The 27,441-nt window shown below is 41.7% G+C and overlaps 2 protein-coding genes across 6 annotated transcripts in view; one reads left to right on the top strand and one right to left on the bottom strand.

Moving 5' to 3' along the window:
• Positions 1-3,600, top strand: part of LOC108242094 (inactive phospholipase C-like protein 2) — a 31,957-nt gene extending 28,357 nt beyond the window's left edge. Inside the window, exons 11-12 of the mRNA XM_017426717.3 lie at positions 2,257-2,366; positions 2,466-3,600. Coding sequence (XP_017282206.1) covers positions 2,257-2,366; positions 2,466-2,627 — 272 coding nt within the window. The 3' untranslated portion in view covers positions 2,628-3,600. The remainder of the gene's footprint in view (positions 1-2,256; positions 2,367-2,465) is intronic.
• A 1,196-nt stretch (positions 3,601-4,796) lies between these two features.
• tbc1d5 (TBC1 domain family, member 5) lies at positions 4,797-24,057 on the bottom strand. 5 transcript variants are annotated; one of them, XM_017426107.3, is made up of 23 exons: positions 23,939-24,057; positions 18,268-18,319; positions 17,805-17,907; positions 17,070-17,121; positions 16,767-16,875; positions 16,488-16,577; positions 15,487-15,561; positions 15,010-15,077; positions 14,820-14,922; positions 14,303-14,391; positions 14,103-14,153; positions 13,914-13,983; positions 12,735-12,907; positions 12,493-12,635; positions 11,978-12,084; positions 9,679-9,764; positions 8,750-9,054; positions 8,487-8,540; positions 7,499-7,710; positions 7,273-7,372; positions 7,044-7,123; positions 6,689-6,958; positions 4,797-6,335 (listed from the first exon to the last, which is right to left on the bottom strand). In XM_017426107.3, the coding sequence occupies exons 3-23, from the start codon at positions 17,902-17,904 to the stop codon at positions 6,042-6,044; spliced, it is 2,631 nt and encodes an 876-aa protein (XP_017281596.1). In that variant the 5' UTR covers positions 17,905-17,907; positions 18,268-18,319; positions 23,939-24,057; the 3' UTR covers positions 4,797-6,041. The 5 variants fall into 5 exon arrangements, with proteins under 5 accessions (XP_017281596.1, XP_017281604.1, XP_017281611.1 ...); XM_017426115.3 differs by lacking the exon at positions 23,939-24,057 and adding an exon at positions 23,760-23,912; XM_017426122.3 differs by lacking the exon at positions 23,939-24,057 and adding an exon at positions 18,590-18,667.
• Between the last annotated feature and the right edge of the window lie 3,384 nt (positions 24,058-27,441).

Genomic DNA, 27,441 nt, shown 5'->3' with positions numbered 1-27,441 from the left:
TGAAGAAGTTTTGTTGGGGAGGAGCTAGTCACAACAGAAGCAAAGGGTTTGATTTCCAGTTTTGCATCAGAATTGAAGCTGAATGTGGTGTTTCCACACCTCAGCGCACTTGTTTTCATTTAACTGGGGTCAGCTCTAGACACCTGTTTCTCCTTTTTTTTTAAATAGAAAACAAAGAAAGAGTGCAAAAAAACCCAACTTCAAATGAGTTGTTGAAGTGTTCCCAGCCTCTCACACACTGGAGTACGCTTGCAGGAAGGTGTGAATTCAGTCGCTTCTCATTTTCATTGCAGAAGCAAAATCTTATCATTAGTGGGTGTAGAAGTGCTCTTTAAATTTACATGTTTAAAAAACACACCGCTCCGATTCACACAATACGAAATCAACAAACAAAGAGATAAGACATTTTGTCGGTGAATGAAGTTAACCTTTGATTACAGCATAGTGGTGTTCTATGAGCTGATAATATCTTACCTGTTGCAGATAGCTGTTTGAACGACCTCAGTTTGGAGAGAGACACTTTAACAGAAATCGGTGGTTAGTTTTAAGCACAAAGAGCAGAACCAGCAGCTAGCTGTGGCACTTCTCGCAGGAATATCATAATATTTCTGTCAGAATAACCATTTAACACAAAACTGATGTTGATGTAGAAGCTTTATGAAACAGCATTTGCAGAATGAAACGTTTAAGACCGTTTTAATTGTTTTAATTAAGACGTCAACAATCAGCCTTGCTCCTGGCCCCGGTCGGGTTAGCCGTTCGGTCGTCGGTCGGGTCGGAATTAAACCCCATTTCTCCAAACTGAGGTCTGTCAGCTGATTTTCCCCTCAGGCTGGGGGATAATGCTCCGAGGAGCAAGTGAAACTAAATGTTACAGCCTTTTAAACACGAATCACTTCCATTTCAGCTTTTCGGGCAGCTGTTTTTGTCTGAAGTTTGAGCAGGAAGAGGCGATGATGTAATGTGGCGCCACATCCTGATGTTTCAACCCTGAAGGTTATTGTGGCCTTCGGGTCAGGACACTGTGTGTGTGTGTGTGCGTGCATTTGTATGCAAAAATCCCCCCCCCCCCACCCCACCCGACCCCGTAATGGTTTGGAGATATTGTTCTCTCCGGTGGCTTTGCTTTAGAGTCAGGAAAAAAGAAATACACAAACACAGGCTACACAGGCACGTAGGCTTTGTGTTGCCTAGCAACTATGTGGTAAAGGTTATTATTAAGTCAACTTATGTAGGTGTGTGTGTGTGAATGTGGGGCAGGGATGTGTGTGCAGCTGTGCATCCATGTTGGTGACAGAAAGGAATCACAGGTGAAGAATTAGACCAGTCTGTTTACTCCTCTGTGTGTGTGTGTGTGTGTGTGTGTGAGTGGTCCATAACTTAGCATGCTAAACGTCTTGGCTCACAGTGATGTTTGCCCCGTGTTAACCCACTTTCGGGGTTTCCATGGTAACGGTGGGACAGTGGCCCGGGGCAGCCTGAGCCACATGAAAACAACTCAATGCACACATCTTAATTAGCTGCCGGCCTGACTTCTGATGAGCGTTTCCTCGTCTCTGCCAGATCCATTTTAGTTTTTTTTTTTTTTCTTTTCCGAACTCTTCAGCATTTTTCCACAACTCTTTTTTTTCCCCCCCTGTGTGAATTCATCTTCTTACAGATAATTGGAAAGTTTGATTACCGTATTTCACTCTTCTTGTGCCGTTCAGTATGAGGTTCGGACAGACCTGTTCTCGACTCAGATAAACACGTCGACAAGTTCAGCACCTTTCAGAGCGATTCAGCTTAGTTCCGGCACAGCTAAAATAATGAAGGCTGTCTTTTTGTGCCACTTTAAAACTAAGATTTTATTGTTTAGATAAACCTTTAGATAAACCTCAATCACACAGGATATGGTGAGATTATGCTTGACGCTCAGAGTATGTGTTGTGAATGACTCTCAGCCACTACCACACTAGATTTTAGCCCAATCTCTGTAAAAAAATGGCTGAGTAATAGATATCAAAATGTCATTTCAGGTCAGCCATTTTGCTTCAGTAAAATATCGTCACCTTCTTAAAATAATTGCCTAAGTCATTTTTTTTTCAAAAATTATTTTTTTGCCTAAATCATCTCAACAATCAACAAATAGTTCAGTTTTTTGTTTCCTGAAACATTGCAAAAAATGACTTAGGCAATTATTTTAAGAAGGTGACGATATGCTTTTTCAGTTCTGATCAATAAGTGCCTATTTTTATTTTAATTTTTTTCTTCTAGCTATGGAGTTTCATGAAAACCTGCAGAGTCTGGCGATGAAGGAAGGCCTGAAAGGCTCCAAGGTCAGTCGAGCTCTCGAGAGTTTCAGCTGGAACATCACCATCCTGAAGGTCAGTGAGACGCTCGTCGACAAATCGTTGCCTTTGAGCCTGTCGCCCTCTTTTTTAAAAGATTTTTTGCTCACCTTTTTTCCTGTCCTGTCACCTCAGGGCCAGGCCGACCTGCTGAAACACGCCAAGGCCGAGGTCAAGGAGAACACGAAGCAGGTGCGCGACGCTGCCCTGACCGGAAACCTCACCAAGGAGGGGGCGGGGTTACAACGAGCTCGCTCCCAAACGGGACGAGGTCAGGGCGAGACCACAAGTGCTTAGGGGCCCCTCTCGTCACGGCAAGATAGCCGACGGGCAACAACGAACGCCGCCGTATTCGCTGTGGTCGATTTGCTCTCAAACCCTTGATATCACGACGGTAACTAGACTCTCAGAAAGATGAAAACCTTTTATTAGCCGTTTGGTGCTGAACATTTCAGCTGCCGTGCACTGCTGGTAGGAGATGCGAGGAACTGCAAAACGCCCGAGAGATGAATGTAGTTAGACTTGAAGCCAAGGTTCAGGTGTTTGTACTGTTGTAAACCGTAAACACACCAAATGTTTATTCTTTACCTCTTACGTGCAATTATTTGTCGTTTCCTTCTTAGGTCTAAGGTGTGTCGTGATTGCATTTTTACAATCAAACAGTCTAGTTAACTGAAATCTCAGCTAATTGCAAATTGCAATGAATTGCAAAAAATAAAAAATAAATTTAAAAAAGCAATTAAATCAGTCCAGGTTACAGAACATTTTGCCCTTTAATAGAAAAAACAAAACAAAACGAAAGGCTGACAACAAATGTTTGGCTCCTACTTGCCCTCTTGTCTCTGCAGCTTACGTTTTATTAAACACCTTTCGCTCCCGCATTGCTGCTCTACGTTCAGTTGCCATGAGATTGCCTGTTTTGCACCACGCCCCCCCCAACCCTTTAACTATCGTCTTTCATACAGTATTCTATATTTTTGTATTTCCTCAAACTAATTAAAACCGCGCTCTCTCCCCGCCATACTGATCAACTCCGGAGGTGTTGATGTCTGCCTCTGGGAAACCGATGCCGTTACTGCTGAAGGCGTTTACTTTGCGTGCTGAACACTGTACAGTACTTTTAATATGTGAGCCTATCCTTTTGCTGTAAAGATTATTTTACATAAGTTATTGACCCTGGTTGAAAAAGAAAACATTCCAGATGTGTGTTCTTGTTGTTGCAGTAGATATGATTGGACGGGAAGGAAATAAACACCTTTTTTTAAAAAAAGAAAAAGACTTATGTTTAAATTCCTGCTTTTCTGCACAGGCCCCTTTTTAATATGGATTCATTTCTACACGAGTTGTGCGCCGACAGCTGGGGACGCTCAGCTGCTGTATATGAGAAGCAGGCATATGGCTGTGTGCATATGTGCAGCCGATGAGACCAGCGGCCTCTATTTGGGCTTCGGCGAGGACGAGTGAACGAGCAGAAACGCTGAGTGTGCAGGTTTAAGATTCAGTTTAATCCTCACACAAGACTGAAAATTCAACTGAGATCATCTTTTATCCAGACAGAAAAAGACTTGAATGTCCAGATTTTTTGCTTTTAGCCATGATGAGTAACAACATCTAGCTACCATAGGTTTCTGATACCAGCTGATAAATTTTAATTCCTTTTGACTTTCATTTAAAGGCACAATGTTGCCAACATTTATTTTTTTTTATTTGAGGCATAAATGTTTGGCACACATCTTTGTTCAAAGTTACCCTCTGCAAAGTCATCAAGATCGGACAAATTCAATGAGAAACTTAATCCGAACAGTATTTTTCTCATAGCCATGCTTAATGTGTCCCTAAATGAAAGATTTGTGAGCGGCTGCCAACTTCCATGTGTTTGTTTACTTCTAAAAACAGCTGAAGTGACTGAAAGTGGATCAAACGTTAAACTTACCGATCATATCAGTTTCCCTCCGCAGACTACAGCCAGCCTAATGTCGCTCCGTCGCGGCAACTCCAGCTTCCATGTGGTTTTCAGCAGATTCAGCTGAGCGCTTCGTTTACACTGAGCGCGGACCCGCATTTCAGAACAGCCTATCATTACATCAGGAAAACTACCGGAGTAAACTCTTCCGCGCCGCACCATTTCATATAGTTCGGGATAACCTCTCAAGTCTGATTTCCAGCTTTGCAACGAGGCAGTCGGTCAGCGAGACATTTCAAAATGTCAACAAATTTCTGCAAATCTGGAAACTTTCTTCACATTGTTGATATTAATCACAATCTTGGGCTTACAATATCAAATAAAAGGTGGAGTTCTCATCACATATTAGATCTATAATTGGCTCTGGACTAAAAGCAGATATTAAATCAGGATAAAGTTTCAAGACCGAAATGTTATCATGCAGATAAATGCTGTCTGTAAATACATATGTTTAAAATATAGTTTAGAACTTTGCCATAAAAGACAGTAGTCTTCAGAGAATGTTCATTTTTTTAATTTTTTGATTTATTTCTGCCTTGAAATTCCAAACAAGCGTATCTGATGTGTAAATATATGGGTTTTATTTTCTGTTTTCTATAATCACATTTTACATCTTTATTATACGGTTATTTTAAACCAGTGACATACTGAAGGGGTACTAAATGTAGTCCACAGAGAGTCCAATTTACCTTTTTGAAAGATGAATAACATTCAGTCCAGCAGGGCTGTAAACAAACCGGGTGAAACAGACGTCCTAACAAACCAAACAACAGATTCAAAGTGACAAAGCGCTCCCCAGACATCCATCAGCACGAAGCCAGAGCAATGAAGTTTTATTGATCCAGGGTTAATTTAGCTAACCGAGCGGCTGCCTCACAAAGTTTCCACAGAACACAGAAAGCAGCCCGCTTGTGGTGTGAGAACTAAATGATCACATTAAAAACCTTCACAACAGATTAGGGTCTAAAAACAAAAGAAACAGAAAAAGGACTCAGTTCTTCATTTAATCACTTTATGTTGGGAATTAAGAAGCTAAAGGGTTAAAATATTGTCCCTAAAAGAAGAAAAACAGAGCTGACAAAAGCAACGATTAAGATCACAGAGTTAGGTTTCGTTTGGCTGAGAAGAAGAAGAATGGTCAGAGGCACTGGTTTTTGGAGAAAGCTTCCCTGGACAGCGACAGGAGGACGTCTTCCTTCTTTCCTTACAGCATCAGAGAAAAGACAGACAGAGGGACACGCAGACAGAGTATGGCTGGATCTCCACCTCCAGGGGACACGGAGACTTTCAATCAGTAATACTAAGAGGAGTAAATCTTCCTCCTGTGGCAAACTGCAGCTTGAGGTCCAATCTTTTAAATGTGATAAAGCAGCTCAACAGCACCCCCTCACTGTAGAGAAGGGAACAACAACAAGGAGTAAAAGGTGAGGAAGATGATCCTCCCTCCCCCGTCAAAGAAATAGGCCCGACATGATGAGGAGACATGCGAGATGAGACAGCTTAGAGCATCGGTTTCAGACAGGACAGACGTGGAACAGAGGACATTTAAAGAGACAGAGTAGGTTGTTGTGACTAAACATCACAGTCCAGATGTGCAATTTTAACAGCAGTTTTGGTGGCGTGCCATCAAAAGCTGCTGGTCCCCCGCCCCTCTCTGAAGTCAGTTTTTAATTCATCAGACCCCCCCACCACTACCTCTGAATGGGATATGAAGCAGAGGAGGAGGAGAACAGGAGCGACGGACCCGTTCACAGGTCGTTGGGGTTAACGATGGTGAAGTCGGAGTCCTTGCTGTGGGTGGAGCCCTCCTCGGGGCTGGAGGAGCCCGAGGCGGTGCCGGCCGTCAGTGGGTCGTGGAAAGTCCCCGGGGCGCCCTCGGGCTCCATTCGCACCACGCCGCGGCCTCTCCTTATAGCGAGCGTGTGCTCCGACGTGGCACCGCCCCCTCCCCCGTCCCTGCCCTCAGCCAGCAGGTCTCCGTCCTGGGACACCAGGATGTAATCGTCCCAGTTCCTACCCTCTGAGCCCAGAGACGACGCCACCTGCAAAGATAAAAAAAAAACCCACAGGATTTTAATGTGCGGAAGTGGTGTACGGGAGGAAAGCATCCATAACCTGACTGTTCTAAAGATAGTGGAGCTGAATCCTAAAAAGGTAAGTAGGTGGGACACTCTGAGCTTCAGGGAACGTTCAGCCAGTCTTTATATCCGTTTTCCAACCTTCAGAGGACGTCTCCATGATCCATACTGGTTTTACGTTACAATACTAACTGACAATGTTTTTATTCATATTAATTTGTCAGTCTATTAGACCCACAGGATGGGTCAGAAAGTAATCAATAGACCCATACTTTTGAAGTCAACCCAATTCAAGATGGCCGCCACATCCGACTAACCTGCTGCCTGGGTGGCGTTATCGCGGGCTCTTCCTCGTCTTTCTCATCCGTGCTCACGCTCCCGTCCAGATCAGAGTCCCGGCCCGGCCTCTCGCCTCCTCCTGGTCGGGTCTCGCTGAGATGACCGACGGGATTCAGAGCAGTTTCGGCCGCGGCCGCCGCCGCTGCTGCAGCCGTATAGTGATCGTCAGCGATGGTGATCTCTTCGTTCTCCTCGGACTCCAGCTGACTCTGATTGAAGCGCAGCGCCCCCTTTAGGATGTCTTTGATCTGACAGGAGGAGAGCCACGCGGTGAAATCATGAAAACCGCACCGGACAAAACTGGACGGGACTGCAAACTGCTCACAAGTTCACCTGTTTAAGTCCAGCCAGTGACACCAGAACTTCGTCCTCCTTCTTCAGGTGTTCCTGGAGAATCACTTCCTGGATTTTGCCTGCAGAGAAACAACTGTCAGTCACTGAGCCACGCTATAGGTCATTACATCATTAGTTTCTCTGAGGGGGAAAACTAAACTTGGCCACTCTTTGCGAATGTTTTTTTTTTTTTGATTTTTAAACTCGAGCGTCTGAACTTGGGACTCACAGATGTGTGTATTCATCATCCTGGCACAGTACTTGCTCATGGCCTCCAGGTCGTTAATCTGTCCCTGCAGGAACGACACCTGGGCCTCCAGGTCCTCCTCCTGTTGGTGCACAATCCCACCACACACCCCCGGAAGATGAGAAAAAAAAGAAAAAGGGATTGAAGCCGAAGCTGTGAAAAGATGAACAGGAAGAGTATGGAGGAGCAGACAAGTGGAACATCTCACCGTCTCCCTCCCTCTGCCCATGGATTTACTGTGGGAACGGGAACGAGTGATGCTGAAGAACGATTCTTTCTTGGAGGCCGAAAGGGGAGGGGACGAAGAGCTGACATCACTTCCTCTGGAGAGGGGCTGAGGTGGGGAGGAAGTGGACTGAGCCCGCCCACCGGAGAGGCTCTCTGTGCTCGGAGAGGAGCTGACCGTCCTGGAGCTTTGGCCTAAGAACGACAGAAAAACAGAGGACAGTTGACCAGAGGTTAATAAAGACATTTAGATTTGCATTTACAATCTTCAACTCCATCTTATTGTACTTATTTCAATATAAAACTTAAGAGTTCTATTAAAAAATAAAGGATAGAGGGTTTGAGCCACTAATTTTTCAAGCTTATTAATTATATTTCCATTCAAATGATGCATTAATCCACAACCAGCTAAAGAATCTTGCAAACACAGATATTCTGTTTCATTCCTGTTTGTACAAAAATAAATAATTCTGCATCTCATACCTTTTCTAAAACTTCTAATGCTCACTTCTATTACTTACAGACTTGGCAAGCTGCTAGGAGTTAAATCATTTTGCAGTTTCAGATGAATAAGATTGAATATGAAGTATTATTAAAGTTATTTTCTATTTTAGAGCAAAATAAAATAAGTCTAACACATATTTACAGCTTCTGTGACAGAAACCTAAAATTACAAATGTGTAGCAGCTTGTTTAAAGCAAAAACGACAGCGTAAATTTGACGTTTTTTTTAGGCGATCTGCTCCACTGTGGAAGCTGATCGCCCCCTGCTGGTCAGAGTTCATCATCACATGCACATGCTCTGCACAGACAAGCCTGTTTCCTTGGTTTACGTGTCCATCTGCAAGCAGACACCCGAAACAAACAAAAGGGTGAAGAGCACGGTTTTTGCTGAACATGCAGTGCCAAAGGAGAAAGCGCCAGTAAAAACGAGAGGAATGTCACACAAGCGGTTGCCATGGTAGCGGTTACCTTGTGCGTCAGAGTGAGCCTCTGCTTGGAGAGACGCTCCACCTGAAACCCCATCTAACAGACAAGAGAGTCAAAGCTGATGCTGCCACACAAACCCATGTCCAAACATGTTCATGTTAAGCTGAACATGCAGGCAAGTCTTTAGTTTACTTAAAGAAAATAAATAAAAAGAGCATTAGTGGATGATGGATCAGCAGAATGTGTCGCGCGTCCTGCAACAAATCCAGATCGGTTCCGTTCCGTCTCTGCGTCCTGCTGCTCACCTTTGCTGAGGTGGACCGGCATACTTTCAGACTTCAGCAGGCGGTAGTTCTGAGTCTGGGTGTGGCTCGGAGGCGGCGCTGTGGCAGGAGAGGGCTCGGCGAGCGGGTGCTGCAGGACGGGCTCTGGCGCAGAGGCGAGGGGGGCCGCGGGTGAGGAGGCGGCTTGTACCTCGGCGTTCATAGGGGACACGCCGCTGCTGGACGTGCCGGACACGGCCGGGCTGATCAGCTTCCGGCCGAAGTTCAGCAGGCTGCTGGAGACCTTGTTCATGTTGAGAGGAGCAGCTTTTGTCCCGGAGCCGGACCTGGAACGGACAGGACAGGAAAACTTACACAAGGCACAGAGAAGAAAAGAAGAAGATACTTCGCTGCCTTTTTGTTTAACTTCTGAGAATATTCAACCTCTTGTTGTATTCAACAGCTTGATTTATTTCAATTTCAGGCATTTTTTAGGGGGTGGATTTAGTTCCAGAAGTCACTTGGGAATAAGAACTGAACTCTGCAAAACGGTGATATTTGAAGATGTGCAAAATAAAAATGAAAATAAAATAAATCTGAAACATTAACATAAATTTTATCATTTGTTTTAATAGTATATTCATGCTATACTTAATCTTGAGAGAAATAGTTGTTCTTAATGACACAAAATAGTCCCAAGTCCATGCTACCCTACCATCTAATCAGACACTTCCACTAAAAATCTACAAGTTTCTGGAGTTATTCCTTCATAATAAAAAGCCGTGCTAGTCATAGTATTTATGTTTCAACTAAAAGATGTCCAGCTAGATGTTGTAGTGACTAAAGGTTAATCAGTAAACTAATAAATACTGCCATTTAAAAGTGATGCACCGTGTTAAACATTGTGTGTTGAAATGAACTTTAAATCCTCCAAACGGCTGTCAGAGAACAGCGGTGTGTCTGCATCGTACCGCGTTGTGTTCATCAGGTCAGCTCCCCTCGTTTTATAGTAATCCAGGTTCTGCTGGAACTGGTAGTTCACCGGGCGAGGATTGTTCTACAAAAAAAAAAGAAGCAAAAATCATCAGTTTATTGGGTCTTTTGTATTGCTGCTAAACAAACAAATCAAGAGAGTTAAAGCCGTATAATTTGAGTCTATGTGCGATGCACAAACAGGAATATTACATGTTTGGTTAAATGTAAATTAACTTTCTGGAGGTGAGAAAACAGAAGAAGTCAAAAAGGCTGAAAAGGGGAAAAAAAAAACAAAAAAACCCTAAAACATCCTCAGTGCTGAAATCTGTTAGCAAGGACACAGCAGCTTCCTTTTTAGAGTGCAAGATTCTGAATGCTCACATGTGCAGAAAGGCGTTTTATATATTTCAGGGCCTTTTTGCTCTGAGAAACTCAGCGAAGCGTCAACTGAGACAAGCAGAAGTGTAAACATCTAGTTCTGTTTTCAGTCCACATGAAGCCTGACGGAGGAGGAAGCAGCTACAGCCGTTTGACAGTGTCACAGCAGGAACTGCAGTCTTTTGAATTACGTGCTTTTTAACCCCCCCCTTTAAACGCTGAACATTTCATCGCATCTATAATCATAACTGTGGTTTAACAAAAACTGACACCTCGGAGTTTCATCAACAGACGAGAAGCGGAGGGTAAAATGTCAATGTGGTTCAAAGATGTGAACATGGGAGGGAGGGGGGGGACTGAACGAGCAAGTTTATTGCACAAAATGATGCTTCCAGCTGGCTTTAGACCAGGTTGTTTGTCAATTCTGCATCCAAATCAAATCTGATTTTGCAATTTTGTTTTCGACGTCAAGTTCGAAATCTGCAGAGGTCAAATCTGAGCAAACTAGGATTTATTTATAGCAGAATTACTGTAAATATACATAAAAACTACCTTGTTTTCCAAAAGTAAATATGTGCAATTATCTAATATTATGAGCGACATAATATAATAACATTAATAAAATATCAAAATGAAAATAAATGAGGAAAAAGCACACCGTATTTAGAAAGGAACATCTTACATCTTCTCTGGCTTTTTTTTTTTAACTACCTGTTAATTTTTTTTTATTTCGTCTTTCAATTTACACATGAGGATTTTAGCTTCGTGAGATTCTTGGGATGTCTTGCTCATGTTTCCCCTGCTGACTCTCAGGGTCCCTCAGTTTGATGTTGTTCATTGTAGATTTCTTTTTTTTTTTTGTGCTGCGAACTAAAAATCATAATTCTGCTGGTAACATACACATCCAGGCTAGAAGCAAACACTAAAAGCCACGACTGCTACGTCAGCCCAGAACTCAACCCCGTCATTTCACAGGGTAACAAATGGGTTCACAGGTGGCCACTGAATGCAAGGCAAATTTAAGTCCTAAGTTTTTGAGACTGGTTCCGAGTTCAAAACATGCAACTTAGAAATACTAAAAAAGTCAAACAGAAACAATTAAACATTTTTCATAATCATCTGGATAACTGCTGGGTTCAGGTAAAAACTGTCAGCAGAAATTCAATTATTAGTGTCAGCAAGTGAGTGATTTCTAGTTTTTTTTTTAAGTTTATAGCTATTGCTGAAGTGTTTGTGTCCCTAAACACCCCATCAGTCCATCTCTTGACATTACAATGTGGGTTTAAGAATACAACGCTTTATTTATAGAGACGCAATCAGAAAATGGAAATATTAAAACAATTTTTAGTTATTAACCTCACACTTCACTTCACTGACTACACCTGTGCTTTATGTGCATTTACTGTAAAAGTGCCCTGTGGTCACCAATAACCACTTTAATGAGGGGGACTGGAACCGAAACATCTGCTGCCAACTCCAACTTCCCTTTTTGTATATAACCTTATCACCTATTCACAGTGTCACTGCACTCTAAAGATGTTTTTTTTTTTTTTTTTGGTGGGGGTATAAACTACAAGGCTGTTGCTCGAGGATTTTAAACCCACAGCTTTGTGTGTAGGTGTTTCACTTCGGCAAATCTCCTTCCTCTGCACAAAAAATAAAAAATAAAAAAGCTAGTAAATCACTCTAAGTGTGGCAGATACAGAGTAAGGGCGTAGGAGTAGGCATATCCCAGCTCCAAGCACACACACACACACACACACTTTGCAATACTTATTACAACATTGCTCACTTTCTTTTCTTCATTTAATGTATGGCAAGTTAGGCAACAGAAAATAAGCAACATTAGGTTCTTCTTTAAGACCGGAGAGTAAAAAAAAACAGAATAAACGCTGCCCTGGTTTAACGATGGCTTACTTTGGGATCTCGGAGGAACAGAGCCTTTTGCAGCAAAGCGTTGATGTCTCCTATTGGAGGGTAGTGCATCAGCAGGCCCAGGCAGGTCTGGAAGTTACTAGCAATTACTACAAAACAAGAACAACAAAACAGCCATGTTAAATCAATTGTATCATTTACTTTGAGGGCACAAATTGTTATTAGAATCCAAGTGATGTCTCTCTAGCAGAGGACTACAGAGTGTACAATAAGAGATATACAATGTGTTCAATGCAAACTTTTAAATATCTTGCAAAGAACCTCCTCTAAAAATATAGACAGACAGCGTCCCGGATAATGTTACGTCACTTACAGAAGAAAAAAAGAAAAAGAGGTATGACAAAAAGGATCGACTGCATTCTGCTTGAGGCAATATGACCCCGTATAATTAAATGGAACAGAGTCAATCGGATTCTTCCAGTTGTGTGTGTCTTATGAAATTACATGCCACAAACGCGTGGCTTTAATGGATTATTTAGGTGCTGATGGGAGCGTACAAGCATCTCGGATGTAGAGCAGCATGGCCACGAAGACGTAGTCCACAAGGTCCAGGGTGATGCTGTCAGCAAACAGAGCGTCCCACACCACCAGCAGGTCCTGGAGAGGAAACTCGCGGCCGAACAGCAGACGAACCCACCGGCTGAAAACAAAAAGTTGAGGTCAAAGCCACTCACTGCGTCTGCAAAGAACTGAGCGCCCATTCAGGATTTGGGTGAGAAAAGGAGGTTTAAATACTGACATGCCGTAGATTTGGGGGGCGATCTCCAGCCGGTTTAGGTGCATGTGCAGTTCCACGTCGTGCTTCTTCACCAGCTGGTCCTGGATGCGGTTGACTTTGGTCACTATGGCAACAGATGGCCCAGAGTCCTGGGGCCTGGCGAACGGGATGCTGGTCAGCATCTCTTCCTTACCCTGAGGGAGCGGCTCATTATTTAACTGGCACAGCATGAAACAAACACCCAGCTAATCAACATTCAGCATGAGTCAAAAAGATTTCATAAATATATAAATATGCAGTTGTCTCAGTTAGGAAAAAAACTGCAACTTTCTGCTGCCTAAATAATAATTCACATAATATAAAATCCTGTTTATGACATACTTAATGGCTGAACATTTTCTCTGTTAATAAATATACACTGATTAGCTTTTTAAAGCCCTGTTTTTTGTTAGTAGCAGAGTTTTTTTGGTACATGAGAGACTCAAAAACAACTATGCTATAAGTGATGTTATTTTTCCTAGTGTCCTTTTCAAACAGCAAGCTGCAGAACTGAATTAGGTTACGTTTGGTGTAAATCCATCACCTCCTACCACTGCTACTTCACAATAAACTTCCACAAACAGAAAAAAAAAATAGAGGGGCTTTTATTGTGAATTAGTCACATAAAACATATCAGCTCTGTTTTGTTTTATTTGATAAACCCCACTTTCACATATTGGACTTGAGTAGCTCCAGCACAGACTACACAGTCCCCCTGAGAGTATTGTGTGTGTGTGTGTGTGTGTGTGTGTGTGTGTGTGTGTGTGTGTGGTCCCAAAAAAAAAAAAAAAGTCCATATAAAATACAATAAATCCCAGGTTTTAACTGGAGCTGCCACACTGAGCTGGCAGATAAAGAGTTTCACATTTCCAGCTGCACATCTCCAGCTTCGATCTGTTTGTGCGAACTAAACAGATGCCACATGCATAATCCGCTGGTCCTCTGTAGTATTTGACAAAGTAGCTGCTCAACTTGTGTTTGCCAAATGGCACCTGCTGTTACCATGGCAACAGGCTGTGCAAGTCAAATCAAGCAGGACCGAAACCTTCAGGTTTTTTTTTTGTGCACGTATAATGTTGGGCAGGGCGTTCAGCCGATGCCGAGCGTTTTGACGCGCGATCAAATCCAATGTCAAGCGCGTCTTTTAAGAAGCAAACTGACCTTCCTCACTTCCCTCTCGAAGCTGGAGAACCACGGTTCTGCCGTCTCCATCAGCTGCGAGAACATGGCGCTGCACGGCGAGACGCACGAGTAAATATGTGGAGAGGAAACCCAAAATGCATGATGAGGAAAGCAAACAGAATTTGGAGTTGCAGTGGTTAAAATAACCATTTCTCAGCCTGAACTCACTATGCGTCGTGTTCAAGATACGCAGGGTTCAGCAAACATTTCATCTCCTCCCTGTGAAAGAAAAAAACAAACAAACACCCTGACTTTCATTGATGTCCAGATAACTGTAACCGTACACCGACGGCAGAGGGGCAGGGCTGAAATGTGTCAATGACAACTAAACGGAAACACATTCAACTTGAAGGTGAGAACCAACTGACCCGGGGCTGGCGGTCTCGCTGGCGTGCAGGAAGGCCTGATGGTCACAGTGCAGCACAAACACGATGGGAGCCAGCAACTCGTGCATCCCCTGCAGACACAGAGAAACCCACCTATAAGGGCCGGCGCAGACCGAAAATATGCTTCATTTGTGATCAGTCTCTAATAATGATGCACGAGGTTTCTAATCTGTGATGGCAGTTTTAATTTAGATATTATTAGCCACTGATCGACCGCGTGTCACTTCCAGTTTGCAAAGAAGATGCTGTACTGGCCATTTATTCATTTACTGGCACCTGATACAGACACTGGTAATGATTAGGTTACAAAGGCATTTTGTTCCTCTGTCTGAACTCCTCATCGGGCACTGCGAGTGTCACACATGCACACAAAACACACAATTATCAAGACTGTGACTCTGCAAAAAAGGGCTACAAATAGCACAAGGGACCAATTAAAATAAAAGGCAACGACTTTTACCCTTAAATTCTCCAAGTTTACCACTTGGGCAACATGTACCTGCTTATACAGCAACTGCTCGTTTTCCCTGGCATAACAGAAAAGAATGTCCGTCAGCTTGGTCCTCACGTCCTCGTCCTGGAAGTAGCGGATCTCAGGGAATCTTTGTGCAGAACAAAGAGCATCACTTTGTGTTGGCTGCAGCACTGAACAACAAAAAAAAAAATCAGAGTGACAAAGATTCACATACGTCCTGAACACGTCCTGCTTGATCATCCCCTTCAGCTCTTTATCCTGGAAGAACTTGTTCCACAAGCTCTGGAGAAAAATCAAGACCAGATTGAGAAATTGAGAAATTTCAGGCAGAATAAATAAATTAAAAACAGACCACCTACTTTTATCTGTGACTAGCTTGTTATTGGAAAAAAAAAGTTCATACAGAGAAAACAGACCCAACCTTCAACAGAAATTTCAGTTTCTTAACAAAATGCTAATGTTATTGTTATTTTTGGGGCCGTCACTCAATAAGAAACTAAAGCCAACAGAAGAAAAAAACCAAAAAACAATAGATGCCTAAATAAATTACTTTGCAACTGCTTCCAACTAAACCTGTGCAGCGTCGTCTTTAAATATTACAACCTGATGAGAATGCATCTGGGTCACATTTTGAAGTCGGCATGATAAATAGGGACAAAAAGGAAGGAACTATAAATGCACACGGCCTCACCCCTTCATCCTGGGACAGCGGGTTGTTGACCACCAGGTCCTGCTGGCCTGCAGCTTTGCGAGGGTTAGTGATGTGCTGTGAAAAAAAATAAAAATAACAGCATAATATTTAGTCTGACTGATAAGATGATTAAGAATTTGCTGCAGTGCTCCAGTTCCATCGTCTCTTTAACTAGAACATTATTTTAGTAGTGATTAATTAGGTTTTGTTGGAGGTGTCAGAAATGATGTGTTGTGATGTTAATAATTCAATTAATTGAGTTTCTCATGTCACCAAAAAAGTACTGTGCAAAGTTCTGGTGCTGCAACTTTTTTCTTTATATCCTGAAACAAAAGAGTGAGACTTGTAATATTTTAAAGTGGTCTGAAGACTTTTTTTTTTACTATATCAGCTTTTTTACCTGATTGAAGGGGTTCTGTTTTTTTTTTTCTTTTTTAATGCTGCTCAACATTAACGTATAAAAGCACTCAACCATAAAAAAGATAAACTCAAGGGTAAAGAAGTGTTGTTTATCTACAACACAGACAAGAAAGCATATAAAAATGTTTTAACTTGCACGTTTGTAGACGCAGGTAAAGAAAAATTAACAAACTGTGATTTTAGAACAGGCTGCAAGTAAAAAAAAGTACCTAAAGTTCCCATTTATTTTTTTTGTGAAGTAGCCAAGTGTACAAACAACTCATCCCTTGAGTTTTAACAATTCATCAATCAGCTTAAAGTGGCTTAAAGAAATAAACTCCATTTCTCTGAAAACTGGCACAAGATCTGCATTGAAAACTGATTAAATAAAAAAACGTCTAAAGAAAAAACACTTTCCAATTTATTTTTTTCTCCTGATTTTCAGGAAGCTTTAAGAACTAGAGCACCTAACTTATTACAAGAAAGTCTGTCTCCTTTGAAGGAAAGTATAAAAGAAATGAGGGGCCACTTGAGATATTTGCATCGCTCCATTCGTTAAAAGACAAAGAAAATGAACTCCGTCTGGGAAATGGTCCCCTCACCGTCTCCTTGATCTTCTCATATTGGGCCCGGAGCTCTTTGGTCCTGCTCATCCACTGCCTCTTATCTTCAGGAAGAACCTCCAGGTATAACTGCAGGCACACAGATGCACCGATTGTTACCTCAAACAAACAATATCCTTTCTAGGGTCACAGACGTGCAGATAACTGGCTTCTTGGCGTAAACTCTGCGCCTCCATTTTCAAGTTAAAAAGGGCACTCTTCTGTCGCAATGAATTCGCCAAAACCCTTCTTGTCAAACTCGCTCCGCTTGGCAGGTACCTTCCAACAGACGCTCCGAAAGCGGCTACTCCTCAGCCGACCGCCGATGCCAGCCTGCCGGATCCTGGCCAGGTAATTACTGTTGAGGAACAAGTCGTCCCATTCTTTCCTGCACCGGGAGGGGAAAAGGGAGGGAGAGAAAAGGCAAAGGATGAAGAAATTTATGAGCTCAACACCTCAAACTGGAGACAGTTTTTTTTTTTTTTTTAACCAAACGCGTCATCCAGCAGTAAAATCTGAGCGGTTGGAGCAGTGAGTTAGGCTCCTGGTATAACCGCACACAGAAACGCTGGAAGAACATACCTGTATGAATGGAAAGTAGACTGAGAGTAAGAGCTGCTGTCAAGAGATCCTCCTGTTTACAAAAAACAACAACAATTAGGGAGATGTTAGTAAGAGAGTGAAAACCGAAACAAAACTATCAGATCAAGCTGGTTAATTTTTAACAAAGCTAACCTTTAAAAACTATAAAAAGAAACTAGCCTTTTTTATTGACTCCAACTAACCAGACATTTATCATTTTGGGGCCTCTTTTACAAGCCGAGCAGTGGAGCAGAAAAGGTGCCAGAGGAAAAGAAAGTGATACAAGTTAAAGCTCCATCCTGCTCTTCCTCTTTATTGGCGATAATAAGTCTAATTTGGCCTGCAGGTTGAACGTGCATTCGAGTCGGAGCTGTCTGTCAACATTAGTTAAAGGAGCAGATCAGTCCGCAGGGACGCTCCGAATGAATATTCATCAGTTCCACAACATGTTAGGCCACGGTGCTTTAATTCCCTCACACATAACCAGAGGAACACCCGCTCACCCCGAGGCTTTGACTCACACGTCAGTCAGCTCCGACTTTTATCTAGATGATCTCTTCCACAAACCACTTTTTAACAAATAATAGGTGCGCAAAACAAAACAAAACAAAAAAAAAACGAGATCCGGCATTCTAAAGATGACGTTACAACAGGGTGGAATTTCCCCAAGACAAGACGCCGAATGTTTCATTCATACTTCAAGGTTCGAAAACCGTCACTGAGAGATGGACATACTGCTGCGGTTCTTGTTGAAACTGAGAAGTGGGTCGAAGCCCGTCTCCTGCTGCTCGTCCGTCTGGAGTGGGTGTCGGGTCTCAAAGTTGGGGTGCTGCATGACCTGAGGCGGAGACGACACACGCGGACACACAAAACGAAGGCCGTCAGATTTACAGTTTACCAACAGCACTGAATAAATAAATGACTTTCAAGACAACAAACCAGCCTACAGGTGGGTTTTCTTTACATTTAATGTGGTTATATCGTCCAAGTTCTGATGAAACAGCACTATAAATTCCCTCCAAACAGAAATCTACTGCCAAAGGCAATAACCACAGATTTAAACTTCCGCTGACTGGCTGTTTTCTTCAGATACTTAACTAGATATCCATTAAGTTGTTCAAGCAAAACCTGAAAAAAGAAAAAAAACTTCTCTCTGCGACTAGCAAATTCGAAGCACCCTTGACTTGTTTGTTCTTACTTTCACAGCTTCAGGATTCTCCTCAGTCAAGGCTCAGAAGAAAAGGATGTTTCTGTGGAAAGAAGAAGAGGTCACAACAGTGATAAACGACACACTTGGAAGTGGGAGCAAAGAGCAGAAGGCTCTTAAGGGCCCACTTTGATTTGGTTGCCATAAAAGTCAGCAAAAAAACAAAGAAAGGAACCTTAAGTAATAAACAAATTGGGATTGCTTTTTTTTGCAAACAGAAAGCTATAATGTTTTTTTCCCCCTTCTACACAGATAATAACTTTGCAAAAAACACTAACAGTGATTACAGTCAGTGAAGAATGGCTGAAATTACCAAGAAGCCCTTGAGCAGCCTGATGGTCCACCATGCTCACTGTGATGTATTGAACATAAACAGCAAAGCTAATGAAGTCATTAAAAGAGAAAATTAATGCATCAATTAAAGGCTTCAATATCAGACCTTCCTTCGCACAGAACATAAACTGCAGTATTTCTAAGATGACGAAGAACATACGACTTCTGGAAAATGTCATAAATGCAAAGCTTTCACTGTGTTACGTAGCATCGTCAAGAAATTTATTAACTTATCAGTGTAGAAACTTCCCTGATTTGTTAAATATGTAGCTGAGGAGTTAGAGCCTGGACTTTTTTAGGGAGGTAAAAAAAATAAAGTGGATCCAGTGGCATAATATTTGCATCTACAGATAATTACAGGTACTGGGATTCAATCGAAACTCTAAAAAGCAGATCTGTGCATCTCTAAAAGCACACTGTGATCCAAATCCTCTTTGTCAAATTCTGAGAAGAGTTGAACTTTCTCTGTGAGGCATCACAATCTAGGTTAAGCTGGTTCAGCTTTCATTCTTTGAGCAACTCCCACCCCCCCTCCGTTTATGGAAACGGTCTGCCGAATACACAAGTGCTACAGGACAGCGCGCATCCGCGGAGCATTGTGTTGTCTTTCGCATTATTAATAGTTGAAATAACAAAACAAAAAGGCATCTTTTAAACCTATTAACCATGTGGATGAAACCCTGCTTGATAATTTGGCTCCATGAAAACAGATGATTTCACATGAATAATGAATAATGTATGCCCCTGTTTTGTTCAGAAACATCTGCTCTCCTCAAAGACTAATGCGCTCCTTAAGTCACTGGATTTCTCCCATAAATATTATATTATCCCAGTATATAATCAAAACTAATCCCCAAAAAGCTGAAAACGGAGCAATGCTGTAAATAGGCATCTCCAATATTAGCCATTTTTCTTACTTTTTCTTCAGAAGCTCAGTGTGAACGTTTTAAAGTATCACGAGCGTCTACAAATAAATCCAGCAGCGACTTGGCAAAGGATATTAGCTCGTTTTATAACTATTTGACAACGATATTTTGAGCACCGTTTTCCCCACAGGCCTGCAGACACATCCAGCGTTTTGTTCCTTCTTTCCAAAAATAAAAGCTTTCGAAACTTTCTCAACAGGCCCCGACAGAGCTCTCACTGCTGCTGCTTGTGTGTGAAGAGAGTCTTATTTTGACATCGTTTTAATTTCTTCATACCGGAGTTGAAACGACAATAAAAAAAAAGAAAAAAAAAAGAAGGTACAGACATTGCTGCATATTAACCAAATAAGCTTTTGTATTATTTAATCTACAACACCTGGAGATACCTCAATAATTCAAGGCTATAATCTTTTATGTAATAATCAAATCAATGCATAATGAAATGCATAAATAAATCAGCAGACAAATACTCCAGAGTCCATCTGTTTTCAGGTAGATCTGTTACTGGGACAGACAGGAACCTCAGAAGCTGATTCCAAACTACTGCCACTACACCGCTGCTGTCTTAAGGAAAGCGTATGAAGCAGCTGATGATTCAAAACCTTCAAAAAGAAATTACCACAGCCTTGGCATCTGGTTTTAGGTCCGTGTGGTTTGATGCGTACAAGACGGCAGAGAGGGGAAGGTGCAGTCAGAGGCTTCCATGAGAAAGGACTGGGAAACACCAACATCGCACAACGGATAACTCAATTAATCAACAAATTAACCAATACGGTGCTCGATTACCAAAACATTCAATAGCTGTAGCCCTACTTATGAGTCAAAGCCACACACTTTGCAGAAGAATGAGTAATGGTGGAGATAAACGCTTCTTTAAAAATAAAAAAAAATAAAAACACTTGCAAAGAAAGGTGCTATAAAGACATACTAAAGAAGAGTACGTTGGTTGCACATTCTTCGTCCATGTTAGCTAAAGCACGGCAAAGAAACGTAGCAGAACCCTCCGATCATAAAGAGGTTTAATAAATCACTTTGAAGAGTTTTTATTCTTATATCAGTTTTCAAATTTTGCACCTGAAACTCGAATTTGAAGAGGCATGCTGATAAAAGATTGTGTTATGAACAGCTAAAGTCCTGCAGCCTCGCTCACAAGTCGTGTTTCTTTTATTAATCTGCGTGAACACACTTCCCTTTTACTCAGGCTGAAACCGACTGCAACTGTTGGAGGATTCATTTTCCTACTTCACTCTTTTGAATTTACTTCAGCAAAGTCGGGCAGCCTCACATTGTTCATTGTCTTGAGAATACTCCAGAGCAATAAGGTGAGCCAAATGGTTCAACTAGACACTTTAGCTAACCTACCAAAACAAATTGTACCTAAACTCCAGAGGAGGAGCTCTGATTGTGTTACAACAGAAATCCCAAGTTAAAAAAGGTCCTACTCAGTTGAACGGACACTAAAAACAAAAAGGGAGCTCTAACCTCACTGGCATCCAGTAACAAATGCTAAGCTGTTCTGAAACTAAACCCAGATTAGTCAGATGTATTAAATGTTTTGCTTAAGTGGTTGCAGAATAAAACTTATCAGGCTTAATTAAAACACAGCTTTTTATCAATTCTTTTTGTTTTAAAGAATCTAATTTATAGATGGAGCCAGTCCTGTAGATTTTAACTCAAATCCAAACGTGTCCGAGAGGTATGAAGTGAAAATGAACACAGATTTAAAAAAACAAAAACAAACAGAAAACAGGCTGTGTGCTCATTAAAGAAGATGAATCTGTGATTAGAGGAGCCGTCAGGAGCGACCGACTGCGTTTCAGTCCAAGTGGAACACCGCAGCTAAACAAACTCACATGCCTCTGCTTCAGCACACACCGAGAGCTCAGGAGCCTTTACAGTCACATGCTCTGCAACGGGCCGGGAACAAGCTGGAGACTTTACACAAAACACCAGGAACTTTCTGAGCGCTTCCTGATTCAGTTACCAGTAATCTGTACGTAAGGAAGAACTTAAACACAGAATGGGAAGATGGAGGTTTAGACACCCACAGGAAGTCAAAAATGACATCCATAAAGGATCCTTTGTTCCCCATTTGAGCTCACCCTCTTTGGTAATCAAGATTTACTGGGCATTTTTATAATTCCAGTCCAGTAAAAACTATCAAAAGATGCCAAAAATAAATGAATAAATAAATTCTTGTTGAAGTGTTCATCCTTCATTTAAAAAATGCAACTAAATTAGCAATGTTTGGAGCAATTTAGCTAGAGATTTTATGGTTCCTATAATTTCAAATAATAATTGAACTACTTTCTTTACAATTTTTAGGTTTTTAAAACCAACACGAGAGCACAAAAGGCTCAACTAGTCTCTTTAATTCTCAGCTAGTGTCAGTGTGTTGTGTCAAAACTCACTGAATCGCACAGCCTCACGGTTAAGAGCTGATATTTTTTGCATTTAAAGCTAAAAGTACTGCACTGGAAACCTTTTAACACTCAGGAATATTCTGTAAGTTGCATAAAAACATCTGAAGGTCAGTAAATTAGAAATATCTATTTCTTCTCACTTACACTATATTGCCAAAGGTATTCGCTCGTCTCCCTTCACACACATATGACCTTGAGTAACATCCCATTCCTAATCCACAGGGTTTAATATGATGTTGACCTGCTCTTTGCAGCTATAACAGCTTTAACTCTTCTGGGAAGGCTTTCCACAGGTTTAGGAGTGTTTATGGGAAGCTTTGACAATATTCCAGACACATTTGTGAGGTCAGATACTGATGTTGGACAGAAGGCCTGGCTCACAGTCTCCGCTCTAATTCATCCCAAAGATGTTCTGTCGGGTCGAGGTCAAGTTCTTCCACCCCAAACTCCATCATCCATGTCTTCATGGACCTTGCTTTGTGCCCTGGTGCCCAGTCATGTTGCAACAGAAAGGGGCCGTCGCCAAACTGTTCCCACAAAGTTGGGAGCATGAAGCATTAAGAGTTCCTTCCACTGCAACTAAGCTGCTGAGCCCAACTCCTGAAAAACAACCCCACACCATGATCCTCTCTCCACTAAACTTTACACTTGGCACAATGCAGTCAGACAAGAACCGTTCTCCTGGCAACCACCAAACCCAGACTCTTCCATCAGATTGCCAGACAGAAGCGTGATTCGTCACTCCAGAGAACACGATGTGATGGAAGGCTTGGATGCAGCTGCTCGGCCGTGGAAACCCATTCCATGAAGCTCTCTGCGCTCTGTTCCTGAGCTGATCTGAAGGCCACATGAAGTTTGGAGGTCTGTAGCTGCTGACTCTGCCGAACATTAGCAACCTCTGTGCTCTATCCTCATCAACCTCCACTGAGCCCTCTCTGTGAGTTTACGTTGCTGTCGTTCCTAATCGCTTCCACTTTGTTATAACGCCACTAACAGCTGACTGTGGAATATTTAGGAAATTTCACGACTGGACTCGCACAGGTGACATCCTATCACAGTATCACGCTGGAATTCACCAAGCTCATGAGAGCGACCCATTCTTTTACAAATGTTTGTAGAAGTCTGCATGCCTAGGCACTTAATTTTGTACACCTGTGGCTATGGAAGTGATTGGAAGGCCTGAATTCAGTGATTTGGATGGGCGAGTGAATATTTTAGCCAATGTAGTGTATTAGCAGTGAAAACCTCCCTACAGAAGGAGTTTCAGTCAACTTCTTTTTACACCAAAGGATCAAACAGGCCCTCATTGGTCTTTGTTTCCCAAGTCAAAGAATATTTCAGCAGACTGGGTGTGTGTGCTGTGTCTGCACAGGCACTGAACTGGCTCCAGGCTGTGTGAGAAAATGCATGACACCGTTCAGAAACGCAGTGTTGCTGCTAAACCTCTGCACTGCCTTTGGACCCACAAGAGGCAATGAATGCAGTCCAAACAGACGATACAGTCAAAGAAGCTGCCATGAAAAGAAGGATGTATTTATACAGCTCCAACAAATTAGGTTACAGCCAGAATTATGCTTTAATTACAAAGTGTCCAGTCCTTAACATGACGCACCGACAGTGCAAAGCTAAACAGCAGCGACGCTAGCATGTACCCCGCGATGCTAACGGTGCTAAATGAATGCTAACTTTGATTAACAGATAAAAATTATAAAAAAACAGACTTATATTTAAGAAGCTGGAGCTGTCGAGGAGAACCAAACACGAGCGGAGGTGAGACGAAGCAGAAAAGCTGATACGACACCTGCCGAGCCGCTGCTAGCGCGAGCGCCACAACACACGGGCCCCGCTCTCGCTCACTTCCGAGACACGCGCAGGCTGGCACGGGACAAAGTTTGTGGCACGCCGCCTTCTCACGGCCGCGACCACGAGCAGAGATGTGCGTGTTAGCTTTCGCTCGGCTTGTAAGTGCGGTTTAAATACCTGCGCGGCTCACGCAGGAAGCCCCATTCCGCCGTTTTTCGGACCGTCTGCTGATTTGTAAACAGTAACGAGTCAGGCGGATGTACTGAGGGTCAGCTGACTGGTCACGTGACCAGGAGGCAGCGCTGCGTAATGATGTTCCTGCAGGTCCTGATGCTTAGTGTGCTTCTGCTCGGGCAAACTGCCTTTTTAATGTTTTAATTGAGGTGAGAAGTTTGAGTTACATATTTTCGAATGGCCTTAGGTAGTTACAGTACTGTGCAAAAGTTTTAAACTACCCCCAGTTTATTTATGTTTTGCTCCTAAGGAGCATAACTGGTTTCTGTCAGTTTTCCAGGAGTGGAGAAGAAAAAAGGAAAATGTGTCAAAACTGAAAAACAAATCAAACATGTCTACAGAGATGAATAATCTGAAAGTCCAGAACCTGAGAACTGCATCATCCTTCAGCTGATCATCTGCTGTGTGGCAGGCACTCTGGGAATCACCTGGTTGGTGCTTAAAGCAATATTTTATGCCTGTCAAATTGTATTTTCTTTGATATTTTTCAAAGAAATGGGAACAAATTGTCTCGTTGTGATTAACTGTTAGTATCCGAGCGCCCAAAAACGCTACTTAAAATTGGTTCTTTGCCATGTTGTTATGTTGAGACACAGTTTAGGAGCCTTTTTATACCAGAATGATTCTCAAGTCAGCATTAAGTGGTTTAACAAAATCTGAAAATGAAACATTTCTTCGAAAATGATCAGTTGCTAGATGGATAATGAGTGACAAAAGCATCTATGTCCAAAAAAAAAAAAAAAGCTTTGAAAGATCTTTAGAAAGCTTGAAGAAATTTTAATGACCAATTCCCATGGAAGCAGAATAAAAAAGTGCTGTATTTCCCCCTTTTTAACCGCAAAGCTGTGCTAAACTATTCTTACATTTCAAGAAAGCCTTTTAAGCCTTTGGTAAGGTTTAAACTCACTCCAGGTGATGGTATGATGTGAGTCTGTTCCTGTTTTAAATAATCACATGGATGGTCAGAGCACCTGCTTTGAGTTTCATTATAAGCCTAAAAGATCATATAGAAAGTGGAAGCTGTCTACACTTTGTTTCAGATTGATGTAGATTGATTTAATTAAATTAATTTATTTATCACGTGATTACTTGTGGCATATCTTGGGAATAATCCCAGTCGGCCTGAAGTTTCTCCCATTTTTCTTTGCAGAAATGTTACAGCTCAACTAGTTTTAAATGGGGGAAATGCCAGTTGATAGATGTTTTTCTCTCTTTCTCTCTCTGAAAAAAGAGAAGAGTTTGTTGGTTTGTGAAGCTCAACCTGACTTAAGATTTGGAGATTTCCACATTTGTTTTCTTTATATATTCCTGCTCTCAATTTTCCTTTCATCCTGCCTTTTCTCTCAGCTCCTGTGTAAAAGTTTTGTTCCTCTCAGAATAATGCCACTATCACCGTGTTTGCAGGCTGGGATGGTATTGTTGAGATGGTGCTCAGTGCCTGGTTTCCAAACCATCTTGATCCGAGTCCATAATAATGGCAGGATTTTGCTTCCTTTAATTTAAAAGGTACTTTTTTTGGTGAATTCCCAGCAGGCTACCTTATGGCCTAAGGCGAACCAGCTTCTGTCTGTCTTCTCCACCATAAGGTGTGACTGATGGATTGTTGTACAGATGAATGTTCCTCTGTGAGGTTCTCTAGTCTCTTAAAAGAGCTATTCATCTCAGAAACAAGGAACATTGGCCTTCTGGTTACCCAGGTAACTTATTGGCTGGTCAAACTGATTCAGGAAGTCCAGAATGATGAAATGTACCGCAATCATTTTCTGGAAATAGGTCTCTTAGTTAAAAACATTTTGGTTGCGCTGCATGTCAGTCTGACTGAACAGACTGTAAATAGGTGCTGAAATCACTTTGAATATAATGAATTGTTTTGGTATTACTATAATTAAACTGCATTTTATGTAAAAATAAATAAATAAATAAAAAAATCATCACTATCTGCATTTTTTCTTCCTTCAGAAATAAAAGAAGCAGATTTTTGAGTTAGAGGAAATGCAGAGAATGGCCATCTCAAACTATGCAGGACTGAAAGAAATTATGATGCTATTCTGCACTGAAAAAACAAAGACAGCTGTGCCACACCACTAAGGATAGAAAATCTCATCATAAATAGCTAAAAGCACTGAAGGGACCTTGCAGCCACACTTTTATGTCAACGTAATTACAGTAATATCTGAGGTCAGACAAGTCAGGCTGATCTGTCCGTGTCTTTTTAACAAACACCTTTATCACTAAATGCCACCAGTCAACACAAGAACCTGAACAAAATGTCCGTAACAGGCAAAAGCAAAAATCCTTGTGGTACAGATTCACTCATTAGATACTGCAACAGATTTAAATCTTTGAATCGATAATAGTGCAGTCAAGTGTTTGCCTGCATGGTTGGGAGTTAACACAAAGCAGAAATAATGACCATCATTGCTATTACCATCATTATCACTGGCAGGGCTTTTCAAGAGCGCCATTATCATCATTATTGCAGCTAATATTACTGATGATGAGGCTTTCATGGCCTCTCCTTGGCCCTGACTAAAGTATTGTCATGGAAACAGATGGCAGTAAAGAGCAGAGCTTCGTTGAACTACTCTGTGAAGCTATTCTGACCAAATGGGGCTTGAACGTTGTAATTTCTCTGTATACTGAAGGAGCTGTGATGTGAGGAGTCTCGAGGGGAGACAGATGAGAGTCAGGGGCAGAGACAGACAAACAGAGGCACGGAGAGAAACAACATTTTAAACTAATAAAGTTAAAGAAGTGAGGGACTGAAAGACAGAAACCACTGCGAGCACTAGGGGACATGTGATAGAAGAAAACCACAGATCCACTGATTCACCACTGAGCAACATGAGAGTATATTTATTGTCTGCTGGCTGGAAATAACATCGCCAATCCACCCAAGCAGTCACGGCAAGAAAAAAGAAGCATCTTAAACAGTAACAGAGGACATCTTCATCTGTTAATTAAAATTTTTATTAATCTTTCACCTAAAATAGCACCCTGATAAATGTGTTTTATCTCGTCTTTTTTCATTCTCCGCTCACTTTTGTGTGATAAATCACCCAGATTGTCCTAAAATCCAGATCTACATGCTGCTAACCCATCCCAGCTAAATGTGTCTAAAATAATCTGTTAATGAAAGCAATCATCTGTTTTGTCTGTATGAAAAAAGAAATGAAATACTGGCATAATGTGAAACACTTAGCTTTTCTGTTTTCTGTTTCAATGAGAACAAATAATAATAAGAAAAATACTTGCTAAAGTGATGAAAATGAAGGCAAATGAAGTCCTGGTTTACACTAATCTTGCTCAGACCGTGAAAAAATATGAGTTTTCTGCAGAAAATAACTGACTTACAAAACTTAAAAGCATGCATAGTTTTATATGATCTCAACTCTTCTCTTGTGAAGAAATGATTCATCATTGTGAACAGCATTAGAACAAAAATG

This window comes from Kryptolebias marmoratus, linkage group LG5 (assembly GCF_001649575.2).
Source record: "Kryptolebias marmoratus isolate JLee-2015 linkage group LG5, ASM164957v2, whole genome shotgun sequence".
Lineage (NCBI taxonomy): Eukaryota > Metazoa > Chordata > Actinopteri > Cyprinodontiformes > Rivulidae > Kryptolebias > Kryptolebias marmoratus.
This window is presented reverse-complemented; position numbering and strand designations above follow the sequence as displayed.